The 22,325-nt window shown below is 61.4% G+C and overlaps 1 protein-coding gene across 2 annotated transcripts in view; it reads left to right on the top strand.

Moving 5' to 3' along the window:
• The window catches only part of LOC102458767 (fer-1-like protein 4), a 107,016-nt gene that overhangs the window by 57,780 nt on the left and 26,911 nt on the right, over positions 1-22,325 (top strand). For both annotated transcript variants that reach the window (XM_075901461.1, XM_075901460.1), the window contains exons 26-35: positions 5,397-5,570; positions 8,102-8,218; positions 9,327-9,488; positions 10,715-10,880; positions 12,702-12,805; positions 13,516-13,647; positions 14,492-14,540; positions 15,054-15,160; positions 15,420-15,551; positions 20,999-21,109. In XM_075901461.1, the coding sequence (XP_075757576.1) occupies positions 5,397-5,570; positions 8,102-8,218; positions 9,327-9,488; positions 10,715-10,880; positions 12,702-12,805; positions 13,516-13,647; positions 14,492-14,540; positions 15,054-15,160; positions 15,420-15,551; positions 20,999-21,109 (1,254 nt within the window). The remainder of the gene's footprint in view (positions 1-5,396; positions 5,571-8,101; positions 8,219-9,326; positions 9,489-10,714; positions 10,881-12,701; positions 12,806-13,515; positions 13,648-14,491; positions 14,541-15,053; positions 15,161-15,419; positions 15,552-20,998; positions 21,110-22,325) is intronic.

Genomic DNA, 22,325 nt, shown 5'->3' with positions numbered 1-22,325 from the left:
TGGGCACAAGGATTGTTAGGAAGAGATGGGATCCACCTAACGAAGAGAGGAAAGAGCATCTTCGCAGACAGGCTTGCATACCTAGTGAGGAGGGCTTTAAACTAGGTTCATTGGGGGACAGTGACCAAAGCCCTGAGGTAAGTGAGGAAGTCGGACACCGGGAAGAATCACAAGGAGGAACGAGCAACAACGGAGGACCCCTGATTTGGATGGAGAAGGCAGGGCGATCAACTGGTTATTAAGGTGTTTGTACACCAATGCAAGAAGCCTGGGAAACAAACAGGAAGAATTAGAAGCCCTGGCCCAGTTGAAGAACTATGATTTGATTGGAATAACGGAGACTTGGTGGGATGACTGGAGCACTGTCACAGAAGGGTATAAACTGTTCAGGAAGGACAGGCGGGGGAGAAAAGCAGGAGGAGTTGCAATGTGTGTCAGAGAGCAGTATGATCGCTCGAAGCTCCAGTATTTAGAGGGAGAAAAGACTGTTGAGAGTCTATGGGCTAAGTTTAGAGGTGGAAACAACAGGGGTGATGCTGTGGTTGGTGTCTGCTATAGACCACCGCATCAGGTGGATGAGGTAGATGAGACTTTCTTCAGACAACTGAGAGAAGCTTCCAGATCACAGGCCCTGGTTCTCGTGGGGGACTTTAATCACCCTGACATCTGTTGGGAGACCAATACGGCAGCACACAGACAATCTAGGACGTTTTTGCAGAATGTTGGGGATAACTTCTTGGCACAAGTGCTGAAGGAACCGACCAGGGGCCATGCGCAGCTTGACCTGCAGCTCACAAACAGGGAGGAACTAGTAGGGGAAGTAGAGGTGGGTGACAGCCTGGGAAGCAGTGATCATGAGATGGTAGATTTCAGGATCCTGACCAAAGGAAGAAAGGAGAGTAGCAAAATACACACCCTGGACTTCAGAAAAGCAGACTTTGACTCCCTCAGAGAATTGATGGGCAGGATCCCCTGGGATGCTAACATGAAGGGGACAGGAGTCCAGGAGAGCTGGCAGTATTTTAAAGAAGCCTTATTAAAGGCACAGGAAGAAACCATCCTGATGCGCAGTAAGAAAAGCAAATATGGTAGGTGACCAGATTGGCTTACCGGGGAAATCCTTGGTGAGCTTAAATACAAAAAGGAGGCTTAAAAGAAGTGGAAACTTGGACAGATGACTAGGGTGGAGTATAAATAAATTGCTCGAGAATGCAGGGGAGTTATCAGGAAGGCAAAAATGCAACTGGAATTGCAGCTGGCAAGGGATGTGAAAGGTAACAAGAAAGGTTTCCATAGGCATGTTAGCAATAAGAGGGTGATCAGAGAGGGTGTGGGGCCCTTACTGGATGAGGGAGATAACCTAGTGACAGATGATGTGGGGAAAGCTGACGTACTCAATGCTTTCTTTGCCTCTGTCTTCACGGATAAGGTCAGCTCCCAGACTAATGCACCAGGCAACGCAGTATGGGAAGGAGGTGGACAGCCCTTGGTAGGGAAAGAACAAGTTAGGAACTATTTAGAAAAGCTAAACATACTCAAATCCATGGGCCCGGATTCAATGCATCCGAGGGTACTGAGGGAGTTGGCAAATGTCATTGCCAGAGGTCGAGGGTTCGAGCCACCCCCCCACCCCCCCGCCAGGGGACAGCTGCCACCACCATTTTGGTGATGGATGCACCTGGCACCCTGGGGACATAAGAAAGATTTGGGGGGGCCCAGAATGCAGGGATGCTGGGGGGCTCCTTCAATGGAGAACTGGAGAGATCCCAGATGATTGCAAAAAGGCAAATGTAGTGCCCATCTTTAAAAAAAGGAAGAAGGACAATCCTGGGAACTACAGACCAGTCAGCCTTACCTCAGTCCCTGGAAAAATCATGGAGGGGATCCTCAAGGAATCCATTTTGAAGCACCTAGAAGAGGGGACAGTGATCAGGAATAGTCAACATGGATTCATGAAGGGCAAGTCCTGCCTGACCAATCTGATTAGCTTCTATGATGAGGTAACTGGCTCTGTGGACGTGGGAAAGTCAGTGAATGTGATAGACCTTAACTTTAGCAAAGCTTTTGATACGGTCTCCCACAATATTCTTGCCAGCAAGTTAAGGGAATGTGGATTGGATGAATGGACTGTAAGATGGATAGAAAGCTGGCTAGACTGTCAGGCCCAATGGGTAGTGATCAATGACAATGTCAGGTTGGCGGTCGGTTTCTAGCGGATGGATTGCATCCGCAGCACGTTTGCAGATGACACTAAACTAGGGGGAGAGGTAGATACGCTGGAGGGCAGGGATAGGGTCCAGAGTGACCTGGACAGATTAGAGGATTGGGCCAAAAGAAATCTGATGAGGTTCCACAAGGACAAGTGCAGAGTCCAGCACTTGGGAGGGAAGAATCCCAAGTATTGTTACAGGCTGGGGACCAAATGGCTAAGTAGTAGTTCTGCAGAAAAGGACCTGGGGGTTACAGTGGATGAGAAGCTGGATATGAGTCAACAGGGCGCCCTTGTAGCCAAGAAGGCTAATGGCATATTAGGGTGCATTAGGAGGAGCATTGCCAGCAGATCCAGAGATGTCATCATTCCCCTTTATTCAGCTCTGGTGAAACCACAACTGCAGTATTGTGTCCAGTTCTGGGCTCCCCACTATAGAAAGGATGTGGACGCATTGGAGAGGGTCCAGCGGAGGGCAACCAAAATAATTAGGGGTCTGGAGCGCATGACCTGTGAGGAGAGGCTGAGGGACTTGGGTCTGTTTAGTCTGCAGAAGTGAAGAGTGAGGGGGGATTTGAGAGCAGCCTTCAGCTTCCTGAAGGGAGGTTCCAAAGAGGATGGAGAGAGGCTGTTCTCAGTAGTGACAGATGGCAGAACAAGGAGCAATGGGCTCAAGTTGCAGTGGGAGAGGTCCAGGTTGGATATTAGGAAAAACTATTTCACTAGGAGAGTGGTGAAGCACTGGAATGGGTTACCTAGGGTGCTGGTGGAGTCTCCATCCCTAGAGGTGTTTAAGTCTCGGTTTGACAAAGCCCTGGCTGGGTTGATTTAGTTGGGATTGGTCCTGCCTAGAGCAGGGGGCTGGACTTGATGACTCCTGAGGTCTCTTCCAGCTCTAGGAGTCTATGATTTATCACCATTAAATTTCATTTGCCTGTTTGTTGCCCAGTCACTTAGTTTGGTGAGATCTTTTTGAAGCTCTTCCCAGTCTGCTTTGGTCTGAACTCTCTTGAGCAGTTTGGGATCATCTGCAAATTTTTCCACCTCACTATGTACCCCTTTTTCTAGATCATTTATAAATATATTGAATGGGATGCGTCCCAGGACAGACCCTTGGGGGACCCCACTAGCTACCTCTCTCCACTCTGAAAACTGACTCTTTATTCCTACCCTTTGTTTCCTGTGTTTTAACCAGATCTCAGTCCACAAAAGGACCTTCCCTCTCAGCTCATAACAACTTACTTTACTTCAGAGCCTTTGGAGAGGGACCTAGTTTCAAAGGTGTTCTGGAAATCTGAGTGCACTGTATCCACTGGATCCCCTTTGTCCACATGTTTGTTGACCCCCTCAAAGAACTCTAGTGGACTAGTAAGGCATGATTTCCTTTTACAGGGATTTCCTCAACAAATCCTGTTCATGCATGTGTCTGACAATTTTATTCTTCACTATTGTTTCGACCAGTTTGCCCGGTACTGATGTTAGACTTACCGGTCTGTAATTGTCAGGATCGCCACTAGAGCCCTTTTTAAATATTGGCATATGTCTACTAACATCTCGGCATCGTAATTTAGTGTCTCAGTGTTGTCAGTCAGGATTCTCGGGGTTGTCCCGGTATGTGCCTGACAGGAGCTCTACTCAGTTGGTGATAAACTTTCGGCTGTGTGTCAACGTCAGTGCTCCCTTCATCTAAAGTGTTAGCCCCCGTGCACTTGGGTCAATACAGGAGATCTCTGAGAGCCCCTGGAAATGACAGCTGCAGGCAAGGGTAACATCATCGAGCAGGTTTATTGTCAAATGTGATGCACTAACAGTTGTTAGCAGAAATTTTCAGTGCCCAACCACTGTGCATTTGGTACACATTGACAATGTCCCAACACATAGCAGGCCTATTGCCAACTAACAGATACTAGCAGTGGTTAGTAAGCTACTATGCATTCTGTAAGTGTCCGCAATGACACCTGCCGGTTCAGGTGCCTCGTGCATCCCCCAAGGTCGGTCGTTTGTGGTGCCCCTTTTATAGACATGTACAAACAGCTGACATCATTTCTTTACGTACCAGGTTACCACCCTCTGTTGCTTAGTTACCACCCCTCACCTTACGGAAGGGGGGATTACTCACTATCCTTCATGCCGTCCGTTTCGGCCCAGTCCTGAACCTAGGTCGGTCTGTGCATTCGTTCTTGGGGAGTCTTTGTACCAAGACATTTCTTATTAAGATGTTCCGCTACTCCCCTTTGGCTCACAGTCTGTACCCAGTGCCTTCCTGTGTCCCTCCATGCTCCACCTAACTCACACAATCCCACAGTTATCACTAGGGCCTCTTTCTTGGCTCCTGTGTTACTGAACCAACGTCTTGTTCACTAGCTTGCAGGCCTGTTGCTGTTTGCATGTTACAGGCCTCTCTTCAGGCCTGCTGACTCCGTGTTGCTGACCCTCAGCGTACTGCATGTCTAACTAAACATTCCCTGTTCTACTTACCAGACTGTAGTCTTTCCCTAGGCGCGGTTATCACTGGAAATGTCATGCCTTGGTCCTGGCTTAACTCCCTCGCCAAGCTCTTGCTCTGACCACACAGAAGACTGAAGGAGAAGGGTTCTTTTTTTTTCCAATTAAAACCCCCCCACTCTAATTTCATTGGCTCTCTTGGCTCCCTGCCAACACTTCCCGAGACTCTTAAGGACTTGAAGTCTCTGGGATTAACCCTTTCAGGCAGTTTAATGAACTGGGTGGCTGGGATGTCCTCCCGTTCGTCACAGCATGCAGAGTGCTGGGCTGTGGGAAGGCAAGCCGGTGTCATCCGTGTCTGGCTCCATACTGCAGCCATTGCGGTGGGGCCCGTTTCTGGGTCATTTTCCCACAGTTCCACTGAGTCATTAACATTGCAGCAGAGGCAGGCGCTGTGCTGGCCTGAGACCCTCACCCAGAGGTGTGAGGAGTGGGAGACTGGGCTGGTGGGCTGAGTGCCCAGTGCCCGTGAGAAGCCCCTGCAGGGAGGCGAGGCCTGAGCCCTGCCTCGGGCTCTCTGAGCAGCGTGCGGCAGGGGAGGGAGTGGCACGCAGTCTACCACGCAGCTTTGCAGAACCTGGCCCTGGCAGGGCTTCCACCCTCTGGCAGGTTCGCTGGGACCACCTGATATGCCAGGAGGACGCTGAGGCAGCGACCCACGGCTGCTCCTTCTCGTCTGTAGGGCTCCCCAGAGTTCCTTGGCCGGGCCTTCGCCGTGCCGCAGGTGAAGCTGGTGGATGAACCATACCGCAAACCAGCCCTGCAGTTTTTTGACATTTACAAAGGACCCAGAGCAGCAGGGGAATTAATTGCCACCTTTGAGCTGATCGAGCTGGATTACAGTGGCTACTTGGAGGTGACTGGCTTCTTGGGGTGGCAGGGGGCGTGGCGGCTCGGACCAGCTGCTCCCTGCTCGGGGCATGATGCTCTAGCCACATTCCCAGGCAGAGGAGCGCGCCCGTTGGGGTGGGGGGGGCCCCAGGCAGAGGAGCGCGCCCGTTGGGGGGGGAGGCCCCAGGCAGAGGAGCGCGCCCGTTGGGGTGGGGGGGGGGCCCCAGGCAGAGGAGCGCGCCCGTTGGGGGGGGAGGCCCCAGGCAGAGGAGCGCGCCCGTTGGGGGGGGAGGCCCCAGGCTGAGGAGCGCGCCCGTTGGGGTGGGGGGGGCCCAGGCAGAGGAGCGCTCCCGTTGGGGTGGGGGGGGCCCAGGCAGAGGAGCGCTCCCGTTGGGGTGGGGTGGGCCCCAGGCAGAGGAGCGCGCCCGTGGGGGGGGGGGGGCCCCCGGCAGAGGAGCGCGCCCGTTGGGGTGGGGGGGGCCCAGGCAGAGGAGCGCGCCCGTTGGGGTGGGGTGGGCCCCAGGCAGAGGAGCGCTCCCGTTGGGGTCGGGGGGGCCCCAGGCAGAGGAGCGCGCCCGTTGGGGTCGGGGGGGCCCCAGGCAGAGGAGCGCGCCCGTTGGGGTGGGGGGGGCCCCAGGCAGAGGAGCGCTCCCGTTGGGGTGGGGTGGGCCCCAGGCTGAGGAGCGCGCCCGTTGGGGTGGGGGGGGGCCCCAGGCAGAGGAGCGCGCCCGTTGGGGTGGGGGGGGGCCCCAGGCAGAGGAGCGCGCCCGTTGGGGTCGGGGGGGCCCCAGGCTGAGGAGCGCGCCCGTTGGGGTCGGGGGGGCCCCAGGCAGAGGAGCGCTCCCGTTGGGGTCGGGGGGGCCCCAGGCAGAGGAGCGCGCCCGTTGGGGTGGGGTGGGCCCCAGGCAGAGGAGCGCGCCCGTTGGGGTGGGGGGGGCCCAGGCAGAGGAGCGCGCCCGTTGGGGTGGGGGGGGCCCAGGCAGAGGAGCGCTCCCGTTGGGGTGGGGGGGGCCCAGGCAGAGGAGCGCGCCCGTTGGGGTGGGGGGGGCCCAGGCAGAGGAGCGCTCCCGTTGGGGTGGGGGGGGGCCCAGGCAGAGGAGCGCGCCCGTTGGGGTGGGGTGGGCCCCAGGCAGAGGAGCGCGCCCGTTGGGGTGGGGGGGGCCCAGGCAGAGGAGCGCTCCCGTTGGGGTGGGGGGGGCCCAGGCAGAGGAGCGCGCCCGTTGGGGTGGGGTGGGCCCCAGGCAGAGGAGCGCTCCCGTTGGGGTGGGGGGGGCCCAGGCAGAGGAGCGCGCCCGTTGGGGTGGGGGGGGCCCAGGCTGAGGAGCGCGCCCGTTGGGGTGGGGTGGGCCCCAGGCAGAGGAGCGCTCCCGTTGGGGTGGGGGGGGCCCAGGCAGAGGAGCGCGCCCGTTGGGGTGGGGTGGGCCCCAGGCAGAGGAGCGCGCCCGTTGGGGTGGGGTGGGCCCCAGGCAGAGGAGCGCGCCCGTTGGGGTGGGGTGGGCCCCAGGCAGAGGAGCGCGCCCGTTGGGGTGGGGGGGGCCCAGGCAGAGGAGCGCTCCCGTTGGGGTGGGGTGGGCCCCAGGCAGAGGAGCGCGCCCGTTGGGGTGGGGTGGGCCCCAGGCAGAGGAGCGCGCCCGTGGGGGGGGGGGGGGCCCCAGGCAGAGGAGCGCGCCCGTTGGGGTCGGGGGGGCCCCAGGCAGAGGAGCGCGCCCGTGGGGGGGGGGGGGGCCCAGGCAGAGGAGCGCTCCCGTTGGGGGGGGGGGGGGCCCAGGCAGAGGAGCGCGCCCGTGGGGGGGGGGGGGGGCCCAGGCAGAGGAGCGCGCCCGTTGGGGTGGGGGGGCCCCAGGCAGAGGAGCGCGCCCGTTGGGGTGGGGTGGGCCCCAGGCAGAGGAGCGCGCCCGTGGGGGGGGGGGGGGGCCCAGGCAGAGGAGCGCTCCCGTTGGGGTGGGGGGGCCCCAGGCAGAGGAGCGCTCCCGTTGGGGTGGGGTGGGCCCCAGGCAGAGGAGCGCTCCCGTTGGGGTGGGGGGGGCCCAGGCAGAGGAGCGCGCCCGTTGGGGTGGGGTGGGCCCCAGGCTGAGGAGCGCTCCCGTGGGGGGGGGGGGGGACAGGCAGAGGAGCGCTCCCGTTGGGGTGGGGGGGGCCCAGGCAGAGGAGCGCGCCCGTGGGGGGGGGTGGGCCCCAGGCAGAGGAGCGCTCCCGTTGGGGTGGGGTGGGCCCCAGGCAGAGGAGCGCTCCCGTTGGGGTGGGGTGGGCCCCAGGCTGAGGAGCGCTCCCGTGGGGGGGGGGGGGACAGGCTGAGGAGCGCTCCCGTGGGGGGGGGGGGGACAGGCAGAGGAGCGCTCCCGTTGGGGGGGGAGGCCCCAGGCAGAGGAGCGCTCCCGTGGGGGGGGGGGCCCCAGGCAGAGGAGCGCGCCCGTTGGGGTCGGGGGGGCCCCAGGCTGAGGAGCGCTCCCGTTGGGGTGGCGGGGAGGACACGGTGGAGATGGAGAGATGGGGGGTGAGGGGGTGAAGGAGCGTCAGGGGCACAAGAGTCAAGCTCCTTCATTTCTGTCTGCCCAGCCCTCAGTGCCCAACGATGTGGAGCCCCAGGAGCCAGACTTCCTGGAGGACCCCCGTGCTGGACGCTTCATTATCCCGGAGGGAATCCGGCCCATCCTCAAAGAATTCCGCATTGAGGTGCCGTGGCCTGAGCCCTTTGCCCCCCCAGTGTCCCCGTGCGGAACGGCTTTGCCTCGGTGCACTCGCCTGGGGGGCCCTTCCACATGTGGACAGTGTGTGGTGCGGGGGGTCTGGGTGGGGGGGAGGGCTGGGGATGATGGGGCTGGGCTACAGCAGGGTCTGCAGCTTGAGGGAGGTGGCTTGGGCTGCAGGCCCTGGCTGGGCCTGGGGAGGAGTTTGGAATGCAAGTGGGGCTCAGGCCTAGAGGTTGGTGTTAAGGAGGGTACACGGGGTACTGGGCTGGGGATCGGGGTGCAGGAGGGTACACGGGCTCTGGGGCGGGGCCGAGGGTGAGGAGTTCGGGGTGCAGGAGGGTACACGGGGTACTGGGCTGGGGATCGGGGTGCAGGAGGGTACACAGGCTCTGGGGCGGGGCCGAGGGTTCGGGGTTCGGGGTGCAGGAAGGTACACGGGGTACTGGGCTGGGGATCAGGGTGCAGGAGGGTACACAGGCTCTGGGGCGGGGCCGAGGGTTCGGGGTTCGGGGTACAGGAAGGTACACGGGGTACTGGGCTGGGGATCGGGGTGCAGGAGGGTACACGGGCTCTGGGGCGGGGCCGAGGGTGAGGAGTTCGGGGTGCAGGGGGGCATGTGGGCTCTGGGGCGGGGCCGAGGGTGAGGGGGGGTGCGCGGGCTCTGGGGCGGGGCTGAGGGTGAAGGGTTCGGGGTGCAGTAGGGTACACGGGCTCTGGGGTGGGGCCGAGGGTGGGGGTTCGGGGTGCAGGGGGGCACGCAGGCTCTGGGGCGGGGCCGAGGGTCCTCAGGTGTGCGGACACCACCGGGCCGGCGTCGGGCTCTTCTAGTCTGTAAACAACAACCCGTGACTCGGCTAGTTTAGCTTAGTGGCAAAAGTCAATAATGTTGGCCCTTACCTCAGGGCAGTGTAGCCTATCGGCTAGAGTCAATGGGGCAGAGGTGGGAAGGGGTGTGGAGACCCAAGTGCCTGGAATGGCTGTGAGGTGTGGGCACTGGGGGCTAGGAGGGGGTTGGGGACTAGGTGGTGCTGGGGGCTAGGAGGGGGCTCGGGGCCAGGTGGCAGCTGAGGCGCTCGGCTCCCGCTCCCCAGATCCTGTTCTGGGGCCTGCGAGACCTGCGGCGGGTGAACCTGTTCGAGGTGGAGCAGCCCCAGGTGATCATCGAGTGTGCGGGGAAGAAGGTGGAGTCGGAAGTGATCAGCTCCTACAGAGAGAGCCCCAACTTCAACGAGCTGGTCAAATACATCAACGTGGTGAGCCCGGCGCAGCGCCCCCCCGCCCTGCTAGCTGCGCCCCCCCCGGTGCAGCGCCCCCCCCCGCCCTGCTAGCTGCGCCCCCCCCGGTGCAGCGCCCCCCCCCGCCCTGCTAGCTGCGCCCCCCCGGTGCAGCGCCCCCCCCCACCCTGCTAGCTGCGCCCCCCCCGGTGCAGCGCCCCCCCACCCTGCTAGCTGCGCCCCCCCCTGCTAGCTGCGCCCCCCCACCCGGTGCAGCGCCCCCCCCTGCTCGCTGCGCCCCCCCCTGCTAGCTGCGCCCCCCCACCCGGTGCAGCGCCCCCCGCCCTGCTCGCTGCGCCCCCCCCTGCTAGCTGCGCCCCCCCACCCGGTGCAGCGCCCCCCGCCCTGCTCGCTGTGCCCCCCCCTGCTAGCTGCGCCCCCCCACCCGGTGCAGCGCCCCCCGCCCTGCTCGCTGCGCCCCCTCACCCGGTGCAGCGCCCCCCCCACCCTGCTAACTGCGCCTCCCTGCCCGGTGCAACGCCCCTCGCCCTGCTAGCTGCGCCCCCCTGCCCGGTGCAGTGCCCCCCCACCCTGCTAGCTGCGCCCCCCTGCCCGGTGCAGTGCCCCCCCACTCTGTTAGCTGCGCCCCCCTGCCCGGTGCAGCACTCCCCCACCCTACTAGCTGCGCCCCACGCCTGGGCTGCAGCGCCCCCCTGCCCGGCACAGTGCCCCCCTGCCCGGTGCAGCGCCCCCCCACCCTGCTAGCTGGGCCCCCGCCTGGGCTGCAGCGCCCCCCTGCCCGGCACAGTGCCCCCCCGCCCTGCTAGCTGCGCCCCCCTGCCCGGCACAGTGCCCCCCCGCCCTGCTAGCTGCGCCCCCCTGCCCGGCACAGTGCCCCTGCACCCTGCTAGCTGCGCCCCCCCCCCACCCGGCGTAGCGCGTCCCCCCACCCTGCTAGCTGCGGGGCACGGCCGGGGGGCGGTTCCCATGGCCCATCCTAGTGGAGACTGGGCACCACCTGCAGGCTGGGTCCTGCCCTGCTGGGTGCCCCCAGGGAGCTGGGCCCTGGGAAAGGGTTCTCCATGGCGGGGGTGGGTTCCGCCAGTGTCGGTGGGTGCCTGCCGGGCCGGGCTCCGTGCGGCGCCAGCATGTCCGCATGGGGCCCAGGGCGGCTGTGCCAGGGCTCCCCAGGGTGCAGCTGGCTACTCTGCCCCTTGGGCACAGGGTGAGGTGTCCGCCAGGCTGAGCGAGAGGCTCTGTTGCAGGAGCTCCCGGAGCAGGTGTACCTGCACCCGCCCCTCAGCATCTTCGTGGTGGAGCAGCGAGCTTTCGGGCGCACCGTGCTGGTGGGGACCCACGTGGTTTCCCACATCATGAAATTCTCTCCCAAAGAGCTGGAGGAGCCGGAGGAGCCGGAGAACCCGCCCAGAGGTGAGCGAGCAGCGTTGGAGGGGCGGGGCGGGGCTGTCCCGTCCTGCAGCGCTCTCGGCCAGGCAGTGCAGGCGGAGGACTGGTGCCCACGCAGGACTTGGGCCCATCACTTGTCCTGCTGCGCTGCTGCAGGGAAGGGGCTGCAGCCCGAACTCTTGCAGGGGGACGGTGCTGGGCTCCGGGGCCCGCAGAGGAGCCTTCCTCCTGCCAGGCTCCCGGGACTTGCACAACAGGGAGCCTTGGGAACCAGAGGGACTGAGGAAAAACCAGTCCCAGGCACGGGGACGGAGCCGGGCCATGGGGGCAGGGTTGTGCGGGGTGACGGGGGGGATAATGCCGGGCAGGGTTGTATAGGGTGACACCATGAGGGGGGGTAATGTCGGGCCGTGGGAGCCAGGCTGTGCAAGGTGACACGACGTGGGGCGGGGGTAATGCCGGGCCGTTGGGGTGGGGTTGTGCAGGGTAACATGGTGGGGGCGGGGTTGTGCCGGGTGATGCGGTGGGGGGAGTAATACTTGGCCGGGGGGAGGGTTGTGCAAGGTGACATGGTGGGGGGGGGTAATGCTGGGCCGTTGGGGGAGGTAATACTTGGCCCTGGGGGCGTAATACTTGGCCGTGGGGGGGTTGTGCCGGGCGACACAGTGGGGGGGGGTAATACTTGGCCGTGGGGGGGGTTGTGCTGGGCGACACAGGGAGGGCGTAATACTTGGCCGGGGGGGGTTGTGCCAGGCGACACAGTGGGGGGGGGTAATACTTGGCCGTGGGGGGGGTTGTGCCGGGCGACACGGGGGGCGTAATACTTGGCCGGGGGGGGTTGTGCCAGGCAACACAGTGGGGGGGGGGTAATACTTGGCCGTGGGGGGGGTTGTGCCAGGTGACACAGTGGGGGGGGTAATACTTGGCCGTGGGGGGGGTTGTGCCGGGCGACACAGTGGGGGGGGGGTAATACTTGGCCGTGGGGGGGGTTATGTCGGGCGACACAGTGGGGTGGGGGTAATACTTGGCCATGGGGGGGGTTGTGCCAGATGACACAGTGGGGGGGGTAATACTTGGCCGTGGGGGGGGTTGTGCTGGGCGACACAGTGGGGGGGGTAATACTTGGCCGTGGGGGAGTTGTGCTGGGCGACACAGTGGGGGGGGTAATACTTGGCCGTGGGGGGGTTGTGCTGGGCGACACAGTGGGGGGGGGTAATACTTGGCCGTGGGGGGGGTTGTGCCGGGCGACACAGTGGGGGGGGTAATACTTGGCCATGGGGGGGTCATGCCGGGTGATGCAGTGGGGGGGGTAATACTTGGCCATGGGGGGGTTGTGCCAGGCGACACAGTAGGGGTGGAATATGGGCCGTGGGGGGGGTGCTGGACGACTCGGTGGGGGGGTAATGCTTGGCCGTGGGGGCGGGTGCGTAGCCAGGGCTCGTTCCATTTGCTCCCCTGAGGGTGGGAGCTGTGGGGGGCGCAGGGCCCAGCACAGCTTAGCTGGCAGGCTCTGGACCAGCCCTCGTTCCACAAGCCCCTGTGGGCACCGTGTGGGGCAAATCCTATCCACCCTGCGGAGGGTTCCCGCTGCTCCCTCGGGGGTGCAGGGTGTCAGGGCGGCCAGCCCCCTTGGCCAAGTGGCTGTGAGGCGGGGGGAGGCCGGCAGGGTGCTAGCGGCGGGGGGGAGGGGTGCGAGGTGTCGGGTGGCCGGTGCCCTTGGCCGAGTGGCCACGAGGCTGGGGGAGGCGGGGGGAGGCCGCCCGGCTCTAGAGGCGGGGGTAGGGGTACGGGGTGTCGCCAGGCGGGAACGAGACGGGGTGAGTGACGCGCTCTCCTTTCGCGCAGCTCGGAAAGCCTCTGCCCAGCCCAACCTCTCCCAGACGGTGGTCGCCATTGGCCTGGCAGCCAGCGAGATGGGCAGCAAAGCCAACCCGCTGGACCTGGTGAAGGTGAGGGGCCACGCGCACAGTAACCGCCCCCGGCTCGCTGCATGCTGATGCCACTTGCCCGAAATGCCTGCCCTGGCCCAGGACAGCCCCAGAAGTGTCGCCGCCAGCCCCAGCATCAGTCACTCCCCGCAGAAGCCGCCTTTGCTTGTCCGCCCTCAGGCCCCTCCTGCGCGTGTCTGGGCGTGGCGCATGGCTGCGCGTGTCCGGGCGTGGCGCGTGTCTGCGTGTGTCCGGGCGTGGCGCGTGGCTGCGCGTGCCCGGGCGTGGCGCGTGTCCGGGTGTGGCGCGTGTCCGGGCGTGGCGCGTGGCTGCGCGTGTCCGGGCGTGGCGCGTGGCCGGGCGTGGCGCGTGCCTGCGCGTGGCCGGGCGTGGCGCGTGTCCGGGCGTGGCGCGTGGCTGGGTGTGGCGCGTGGCCGGGCGCTAGACAGTCGGGTCAATGGGGTGAAAACCCCCTGCAGTGTGTGTAAAGTCTGCGGGGCCATCTCCTTGGCGCTCAGCCTGCGATCTGCGCCGAGGGGCTGCTGCAGACGGGCCCGGCGGGAGGGAAGCCAAACCTGAGCCTGTGGCTGTTGGGTCTTCGTGAAAGCTGATCCCAAGGCTGGTGCAGGACAAATTCTCTTGATCGGGCGCCAGTGCAGCCCACTCCCTGCACCTCCCATGCCCCAGGCAGGGCCCTTTCCTGGTGCTCAGCCGTGGCCGCGTGTTCTTAGGCACCGCTGAAGAAACTCCCTATCAACAAGCTCCTAAGGAGAGAGGCCGAGCTTGAGGAGGAGAAGCCGGAGTTGGAAGAACTGGACTGGTGGTCCAAGTACTACGAATCCTTGAAGGAAATGAGCAACCAGGTACTGCTCTGGCACGGCCGGTCTCGTCTCCCCTCCTGGCACGACAGCTGCCAGTTCGGTGGGAATTCGCTGCCACTGCGCCTGTGTGGCCTGGGCCCGGTCTCGGTCTCACCACTCCATGCTGGTGCACAGGCAGCGGGGCCCAGGGCTTGGCAGTGCGGTGCAGAGCAAAGCTGCATCTTGGTACTTTGTGGACGTGGCCCGAAGTGCCTTGGTCACTTCCAAAGCTGGGATTGGGGCTCACGGCAGCCTGTCTCCTTTGTGGGGCGGCTCTGGCTGATGAGCTGACCCCGGCAGCATGTCGCCACCCTGCTGTGTAGTCCTGGTCCCAGCTGTGCCCTCACAACAGGGCCAGTCGAGCTGGTCCTACGGGGCTTGCTCGCAGGGCGGGGCCAGGCATAGCAGGCTAGCTCGAGGGGCAGGGCTGGATGTACTGGGTTTGCTCAAGGGGCGGGGCTAGGCATACCGGGCTAGCTCGAGGGGCGGGGCTGGATGTACTGGGTTTGCTCGAGGGGCGGGGCTAGGCATACCGGGCTAGCTCGAGGGGCGGGGCTAGGCATACCGGGCTAGCTCGAGGGGCGGGGCTAGGCATACCGGGCTAGCTCGAGGGGCGGGGCTAGGCATAGCGGGCTAGCTCGAGGGGCGGGGCTAGGCATAGCGGGCTAGCTCGAGGGGCGGGGCTAGGCATAGCGGGCTAGCTCGAGGGGCGGGGCTAGGCATACCGGGCTAGCTCGAGGGGCGGGGCTAGGCATAGCGGGCTAGCTCTAGGGGCGGGGCTAGGCTGGCGAGAAGTGAGCTGGGCACACAGCCGGCTGAGCAGGGTGGTAACCTGTGTGTGTTTCAGGGCACTAGTGATGAGGAGGACGGAGATAACGAGGACCCAAATGAGGCAGGTGAGTTCTCGGGCTAGCCAGGCAAGCACAGGGCGGGTTGGGATTGCCCGGTGGCCCCGCAGGAAGCAGCGCCCGGAGCCAAGCTAAGAGCGGGGGTAGAGCGGGTGCCGCCCGGCAGCATCCCCGGCTCCCCCAGATCCTGTCCCTCAGGCTGATAAAACTGCACTTTGCATCAACAGGCCTCAGCTGCTTCCCAGTCGCTTGTTGCCGGTTGATACTCCCAGGCCTGCGCGGCCCCGCCCCACCCTGCCTGTGCCAGACACGGGCAGATCGCCTGTCACTGCTCTCTGTCCCGAGGCCTCCCTGAGCACGTCCCCTTCTCTGCGGGCCTCTGAGCCCTGCAGACGCCCTGCGCTGCTCTGGGAAGGTGCCTTGCCAGGCCAGGTTCGACAGGCCATGAGCTGCGTCTTGCACGATGGCTTCCCCGGCCTGACTGGTGCTGCAGCACGGAGAGGAAACTCCCCGGCGTGCAGAAGCCAGGACACTTCTCTGTCTTGTTCGTGCCGTTTGCAGATGGAGGGAACTTACAGGTGGACTCCATTGATGCGGAAGCGGAAGCCGGACCGAGAGCTGAGGCTGAGCCCACGCGACCCAAAAGGAGACACATAGCCACACTGCAGGTACCACGCCCTGTGGGCCTGGCTCAGCTTATTCCCTCCTGCTCCTCCTGGCTGGGCCAGGCCCTGCCTGTGGCCACAGACCCAGCTCCCTTTACCTTGGCCTGATCCAGCTCGGTGCTGAGCGCCCTCGTCTCCTCTGGCTCAGTGAGAAACGCCATAGGCGGAATGGCCCAGCCGGTCCGTTGGTTGCATTCACCCCCTTCCTTGAGGCAGTCTGAGCGGGACGGAAGGAGCCTGAATAACTTGCAGTTTGTTTCAGATCTACAACTGGGAGCTGGAGAATGAGTTTGACAATTTTGAAGACTGGCTGTACATCTTCCCGCTCCATCGGGGCAAGGCGAGCGAGGACGAGGAGGGAAACGAGGAGGAGAACTTTGTGGGAAAGTACAAGGTGCTGTGTCGTGTGGATGCTGTGCCTTGGGTGGGAAATGAGAAATAACAGCAATGCATGAAAGGGACTAGCAGCTCACAGCATAAAGAGATGATGATAATGGGGACTCCAGCTATCCCCATATTGACTGGGTACACGTCACCTCCAGACAGGATGCAGGGATATAGCTGCTTGACACCTCAAATGACGGCTTCTTGGAGCAGCTGGTTCTGGAGCTTGCAAGGGGAGAGGCTATTCTTGGTTTAGTCCTAAGTGGAGCGCAGGATCTGGTCCAAGAGGTAAATACAGCTGGACCGCTTGGAAAGAATGACCACAATATAATTCAATTTAACACCCCTGTGGTGGGAAACATGGTGGCATTGCATTTCAGAAAGAGAAAGTACCCAAAAACGAGGAGGCTAATTAAACCGAAATTAAAAAGTAAAAGTGCCAAAAGTAAAATCCCCGCAAGCTGCATGGAAACTTTTAATATACCACAAAGGAGGCTCAACTGAAATGTTTACCCCAAGTTAAATAACTCCGTAAGAGAACCAAAGCAGAGCCACCGTGGCTTAAGAGCCAAGTAACAGAAGCAGAGAGAGAGAAAAGGCGTTGTTTAAAAAATGGAAGTTAAATCCTAGTGAGGAAAAGAGGAAGGAGCATAAACTTGGGCAAATGTAGGGTAAAAGTATGCTAAGGAAAGGACTTGAAGACCAGCAGGCCAAAACTCAAAAGGGAATAGGAATTTTTTAAAGTACATCAGAAGCAGGAAGCTGGCTACACCGGTGGGGCCACGGGACGATCGAAATGCGAAAGGAGCACTTAGGGACGAGAAGGTCCTTGGGAGAAACTAAACGGATTATTTTCATCAGTCTTCACGGCTGAAGCTGCTGGGGAGATCCCCAGACCTGAGCCGTTCTTTTTATGTGGCAAAGCTGAGGAACTGTCCCAGACTGAGGTGGCATTAGAGGAGGTTTGGAGCACATTGACACAGTTAATAGTCACAGGTCACTGGACCAGACGGCATCACCCAAGAGTTCTGAAATGACTCAAATGGGAAACTGCGGAAATTTTCACTGTGGTTTGTAACCGAGCCTTTAAATCGGCTTCCGTACCCAGTGACTGGAAGGGAGCTAGCGTGATGTCAGATTTCACAAAGGGCTCTGTAGGTAAGTCTACCGCCGTGGTCACCAACCAGTCGATCGCGAGGCGTTCGGGGCCCCCCTTTTCCCCCACCCCCAAGGAGCCCCACTACCTACCTTGAGCAACAGTGGAGGTAGTGGCGGCTTCCCGCGGGGTGGACGGAAGTCCTGAGCTGCACGTCGCTACCGGGGGTTCCGGAAATGCGCTGGCTGCTTCCTGGCCCCAGCTCCCTGGAGATCCGGGAGCTTACCGGGTAAGTCCCCAGAGGTGCGCTGGGACTTCCCTTCTCTGCGGGAGGGGGGAGTCAGGCCTGGAGGGGGCGCGCGATGGGGCTTCCTTCCTCCGCAGGGGCGGGGGGGTTCGGCCCCAGAGGGAGCGCGCAACGGAGGCTTCCCTCCGAGGCTGGTGTAGGGGACTCCCTGCCCCCCTGGCACCCTGCCCCCAATGTGGAACTGGGGAAGGGAGCTAGTGGGTGCTGGGGCAGCGAACAGGGTGCCGGGGGAGCAGGGGTCTGCGGCTGGGGGCAGGGGAGAGGGAACAGGGTGCCAGGGGGGCAGGTTTCTGCAGCAGGGGGCAGGGGAGCCAGGGAGTCCCCTACACCAGCCTCGGAGGGAAGCCTTTGTTGTGCGCTCTCTCTGGGGCCGAACCTCCCCCCCACGGAGGAAGGAAGCTGTGACGGACCGGGCCGTGTCTGGGCACAGCTGAGGGCGTCCGCTCAGGGCGAATTGCTCAAATCCGGGGCTCCTTACAGCCCCCAGACTGGTGACCTCTCCAAACAGGCCACAAACCAGTCCCAGAGCGCTTCAGCAGCCTGCCTGAAGCCTCATGAGCAAAACCCCTCCGACATCCCAGCAATATCCGTGCCCCAGATGGCCTCGGGTGTATACACAGATGGGGGGTCCTAGCACCCAATCCCACCTACCCCAAACAAGTTCTGTCTGGTTCCAAGAAACCAGCCACAGATCCCTGGTCAATTTACCCTCTGGATCTTACCCACAAATCATGCCGGGCCAATCCTTTAGAATCATATCTAAAGGTTTATTATCACAAGAAAGAAAAGCCTGAGAGTGAGGTTGTTAAAGGATAGTACGTTACATGCACCGACTCTCCCAGTCCTCGATGCAGGCTCTAGCAGAGATGTTACAGCTGCTGGTTTAAAAGTCCTTGTTGCACATCCTAGCATCAGGATGGGTTCACAGGTCTTCCGGGCTCTTCGATCCCTGCACTGCTGCCTCTGGGATGAAGTGCTGAGCTGAGAACCAAGATGGAGACCACCACATGGCCTATTTATCCCTCTTTCCTGGTCTCTTCTTGGCTACAGTAGGTCACCTGGTCAGAGGCCAATCTCTGTGCTCCCTGCTGGCAGCTCTCAGGTGACAGCCCCCATTCTTTAGGTGTGTCCTTGGCCCATTGAGAGCTATTGTCCCACAGGGCCTCACTAATTAGCATGTCCACAGGCCCGGCCCTGCCCAATGCTCAACCACATGCAGGGAAATCTTCAGTATCCATACAAGTACATGCTAATAATTGCACACACAGACATTCTGCAAACACATGAACAGCGTATATAGGACTATCAGACAGTAAGCTTCTAGTCAGCACCTCACATGGCCCCCTTTTATACCATTTCTGGGGCCAACGCCCCCACCTATGGGTGCATCAGTGATCTGGCTGCTCCCCTCAAAATCCAGTAATGTGACACTGGTGTAGGGGACTCCCTGCCCTCCTGGCAGCCTGCCCCCGACGTGGAACTGGGGAAGGGAGCTAGTGGGTGCTGGGGCAGCGAACAGGGTGCTGGGGGGGCAGGGGTCTGCGGCTGGGGGCAGGGGAGAGGGAACAGGGGGGCAGGAAGTCCCCTACACCAGCCTCGGAGGGAAGCCTTTGTTGCGCGCTCTCTCTGGGGCCGAACCTCCCCCCCACGGAGGAAGGAAGCCCCGTCGCGCGCCTCCACTGGGCCTGACCACCCCCACCCTCTTGCAGATCAGGGAAGCCTCCGTCGCACACCCTCTCTGGGCCTGACTCCCGCCTCCCGCAGAGAAGGGAAGTCCCAGCGCACCTCTGGGGACTTACCCGGTAAGCTCCTGGAATGCCAGGGAGCTGGGGCAAGGAAGCAGCCAGTGCATTTCCGGAACCCCCGGTAGCGACACGCAGCTGTAGGACTTCCATCCACCCCGCGGGAAGCTGCCACTACCTCCATTGTTGCTCGGGGTAGCATTAATGGGGAGCAGGTTTAAAACTAATAAAAGAAAGTTCTTCTTCACACAGCGTGTAGTCAACCTGTGGAACTCCTTGCCAGAGGAGGCGGTGAAGGCTAGGACTATAACAGAGTTTAAAGAGAAGCTAGATAATTTCATGGAGGTTAGGGCCATAAAAGGCTATTAGCCAGGGGATAGAAATGGTGTCCCTGGCCTCTGTTTGTAAGAGGCTGGAGAGGGATGGCACGAGACAAATCGCTTGATCATTGTCTTTGGTCCACCCTCTCTGGGGCACCTGGTGCTGGCCACTGTCGGCAGACAGGCTACTGGGCTAGATGGACCTTTGGTCTGACCCAGTATGGCCGTTCTTATGTTCTTCTGAGGTAGGTAGTGGGGCTTCTTGGGGATGGGGGAAAATAGGGGGCCCAGAACGCCTCAGGATCGACCAGTTGATTGCGATTGACTGGTTGGTGACCATGGCTCTAGTGCATGGGCTAAGAGCCACTGGCTGGTAGCTAAAGCTGTAGAGCAGACTCGTTATTTCCTCTGTAAGCAGTCCCAGTGTCACTAGATGAACTGAAAAACGTCAGTGTTACACTCTCATGAACTGAAAAACTTCAACATGGATTGATGACGGGTTAAGGCAGGAAACGAAGGGTAGCGAGAGTCAGTTCTCCAAATGGAGAGAGGGAACTAGAGAAAGGGGCAAACAGTGAGGGGCACAGTTTGCAGATGAGACCGAACTGCTCACTCCAGAGAGTTCAGACCAAAGCAGACTGTGAAGAGCTTCAAAAGGATCTCACCAAGCTAAGTGACTGGATAACAAAATGTCAGATGAATTTTAATGTTGATAAAAATGCAAAATAAAAAACATTGGAAAAAATAATCCCAACTATAGATCTAAAATGATAGAGACTAAATTAGCTGTTACCATTCAAGAGAGAGATCTTGGAGTCACTGTGGATAGTTCTCCACAAACATCCGCTCAATGTGCAGCGGCAGTCAAAAAAGCAAACAGAATGTTAGGAGTCATTAAAAAACAGATAGGGTGTGTCTACACTTGCCCCCTACTTCGAAGTAGGGAGGCAAATGAAGCATACCGAAGTTGCAAATCAAGCCCAGGATTTAAATATCCCGCGCTTGATTTGCATGTTCCCGGCCGGTCGCAATTTTAGAAATTTACTAGCCTGGAGTAAATGCCCGCATCTACACATGGCAGTGAAACGGGAGTCCAATTTAAAGCCCCTAATTTGAATTAGCTGGTAAACCTCATTACAAGAGGAATAAGAAGGAATAAGAAGATTTTGGAACATTTTTATCCTTTTACCCTGCAGCGTCAGTGTGTAAATCCCTCCAGTGCAGCATGAAGGCAGGAGAAACACCTTGTAGCACTTGGGGTGTGTCTAGATTGCAGGGCTCCGGCGCCATGGAAACTGGTTTACCCGGCATAGGCAGGGATTTAAATAATCCCGCTTCATTAAAATAAACATGGCCGCCGCGCCGTGCCGACGATCAGCTGATCCGGTCGGGGGCTCAGGCTGGGGAACCCTTTGCCAACTGATCCCGTATGCCTTGTGAAACGAGGTTTACAGGATCGGTCGGCAAAGGCTTCCCCAGCCTGAGCCCCCGACCGGATCAGCTGATCGTCGGAACGGTGCGGCGGCCATGTTTATTTTAATGAAGCGGGATTATTTAAATCCCCGCTTCTTTGCCTATGCCGGGTAAACCAGTTTCCATGGCACCGTCACCGGAGCCCTGCAGTCTAGACACACCCATAGAGTCCCGCATGAACTTCTGCATCTCAAGCTGCCACAAGAAGTTTCATGTCATTCCTAGGGCAGTGGTCCACCTGGAGGGGGCATGGAGGGACATGTAGGGGGGCTGCGGTGAGATCAGCCCTAGCCCCATGGGAGGTAGTGTGGGGGAGGGAGCACTACACAGCTCTGCTCTGCCCCCTGCTCAGTCTGCTGTGCTGAGTGCATGGCTGGTCTTTGGGAACACCGCACGCTGTGTGGCCGGGCGCAGGGCACAGGGAGGCCGTGCCAGAGACCAAGCCCTGGGCACTGCAGGTGGCTGGGAATATTTTCGGCAGCAGGGCACTGAGCCCCGCGCTGGCGCTGTTCCCTGTAGGGTTCGTTCCTGGTTTATCCCGCGGAGGAGGCAGGTCCGGAGCACAAGATCTCGCAGGGGGTCCCCAGGAACAGACCCATCAAGGTGCTTGTCCGAGTTTACATTGTTAAGGTAAGTGGAGCGGGACGTGGAGACCTGGTCAGCTCAGCAGAGCTAGAGAATCCCTGGGGCCTGGAGACCTAGCCAAGGCCGGGCTCTTGGGTCTCAGCCAGTCACTCCATGACCAGCCAGCTGGGCGACCCACGGCAAGGGATCTGGAGTCACCAGGGGCCAGCAGCAGAGCTGGGAGGGAAGAGCCGGGGCCAGAGTCCTTCTGGTCCGACCACACTGCCTGCCAGGGCTGCTGCTTGGTGCAGGGCAGGGGCTGCTCACCCAGTGTGCCAGGCAGACAGCATGGCTAGAGGCTGCCAGGGTTCAAACCAAGCGCCCCCTGCCCCACCCGGCAATGGACCGGGGGAGGGGACAGGGAGAGGATGGAGGGCCCAAGGATGGGGATGGGAACAAGTCACTGGCAGGTCACATGGGGATGGGGTGTTCTCCCTCCCAGCCGGTGCCTCTTTCATGTCCCCTGCAGCCAGGTCCCCTGGGGTATTTTCTAGACCCGGGTTTGGTCTAGCGCCCAGTGTCTCAGGTGCTGGGTTGCTCCAGAGCCGTCTGCGGCCTGTGATGGACACGGTGGCAGCTCTCAATGCCCTGCCTCAAAAACTCCTCTGCTGCAAGGCCCTGTGCTCGCTTTCCCTTGGCCCGGCCGATCGCAGGACGCGTCCCATCGCGGGGCCCGGCTGATCGCAGGACGCGTCCCATCGTGGGGCCCGGCCGATCCCAGGACGCGTCCCATTTCGGGGCCCGGCCGATCGCGGGATGCGTCCCATCGCGGGGCCCGGCTGATCACAGGACGTGTCCCATTGTGGGGCCTGGCCGATCGCAGAAACACGTCCCGTCGCGGGGCCTGGCCGATCGCAGGACGCGTCCCATTGTGGGGCCTGGCCGATCGCAGAAACACGTCCCGTCGCGGGGCCTGGCCGATCGCAGGACGCGTCCCATTTCAGGGCCCGGCCGATCGCAGGACGCGTCCCATCACGGGGCCCGGCTGATCGCAGGACGCGTCCCATTTCGGGTCCCGGCCGATCGCAGGACGCGTCCCATCGTGGGGCCCAGCCGATCCCAGGACGCGTCCCGTCGCGGGGCCCGGCCGATTCCAGGACGCGTCCCATCGTGGGGCCTGGTCGATCCCAGAAACACGTCCCGTCGCGGGGCCCGGCCGATCCCAGGACGCGTCCCGTCGCGGGGCCCGGCCGATCGCGGGACGCGTCTGAGAATGGCAGCC

Source organism: Pelodiscus sinensis, chromosome 18, assembly GCF_049634645.1.
Source record: "Pelodiscus sinensis isolate JC-2024 chromosome 18, ASM4963464v1, whole genome shotgun sequence".
In the NCBI taxonomy this organism is placed as follows: Eukaryota; Metazoa; Chordata; order Testudines; family Trionychidae; genus Pelodiscus; species Pelodiscus sinensis.
Note: the sequence above shows the minus strand (reverse complement) of the source record. Positions and strands in the feature narration are given on the sequence as shown.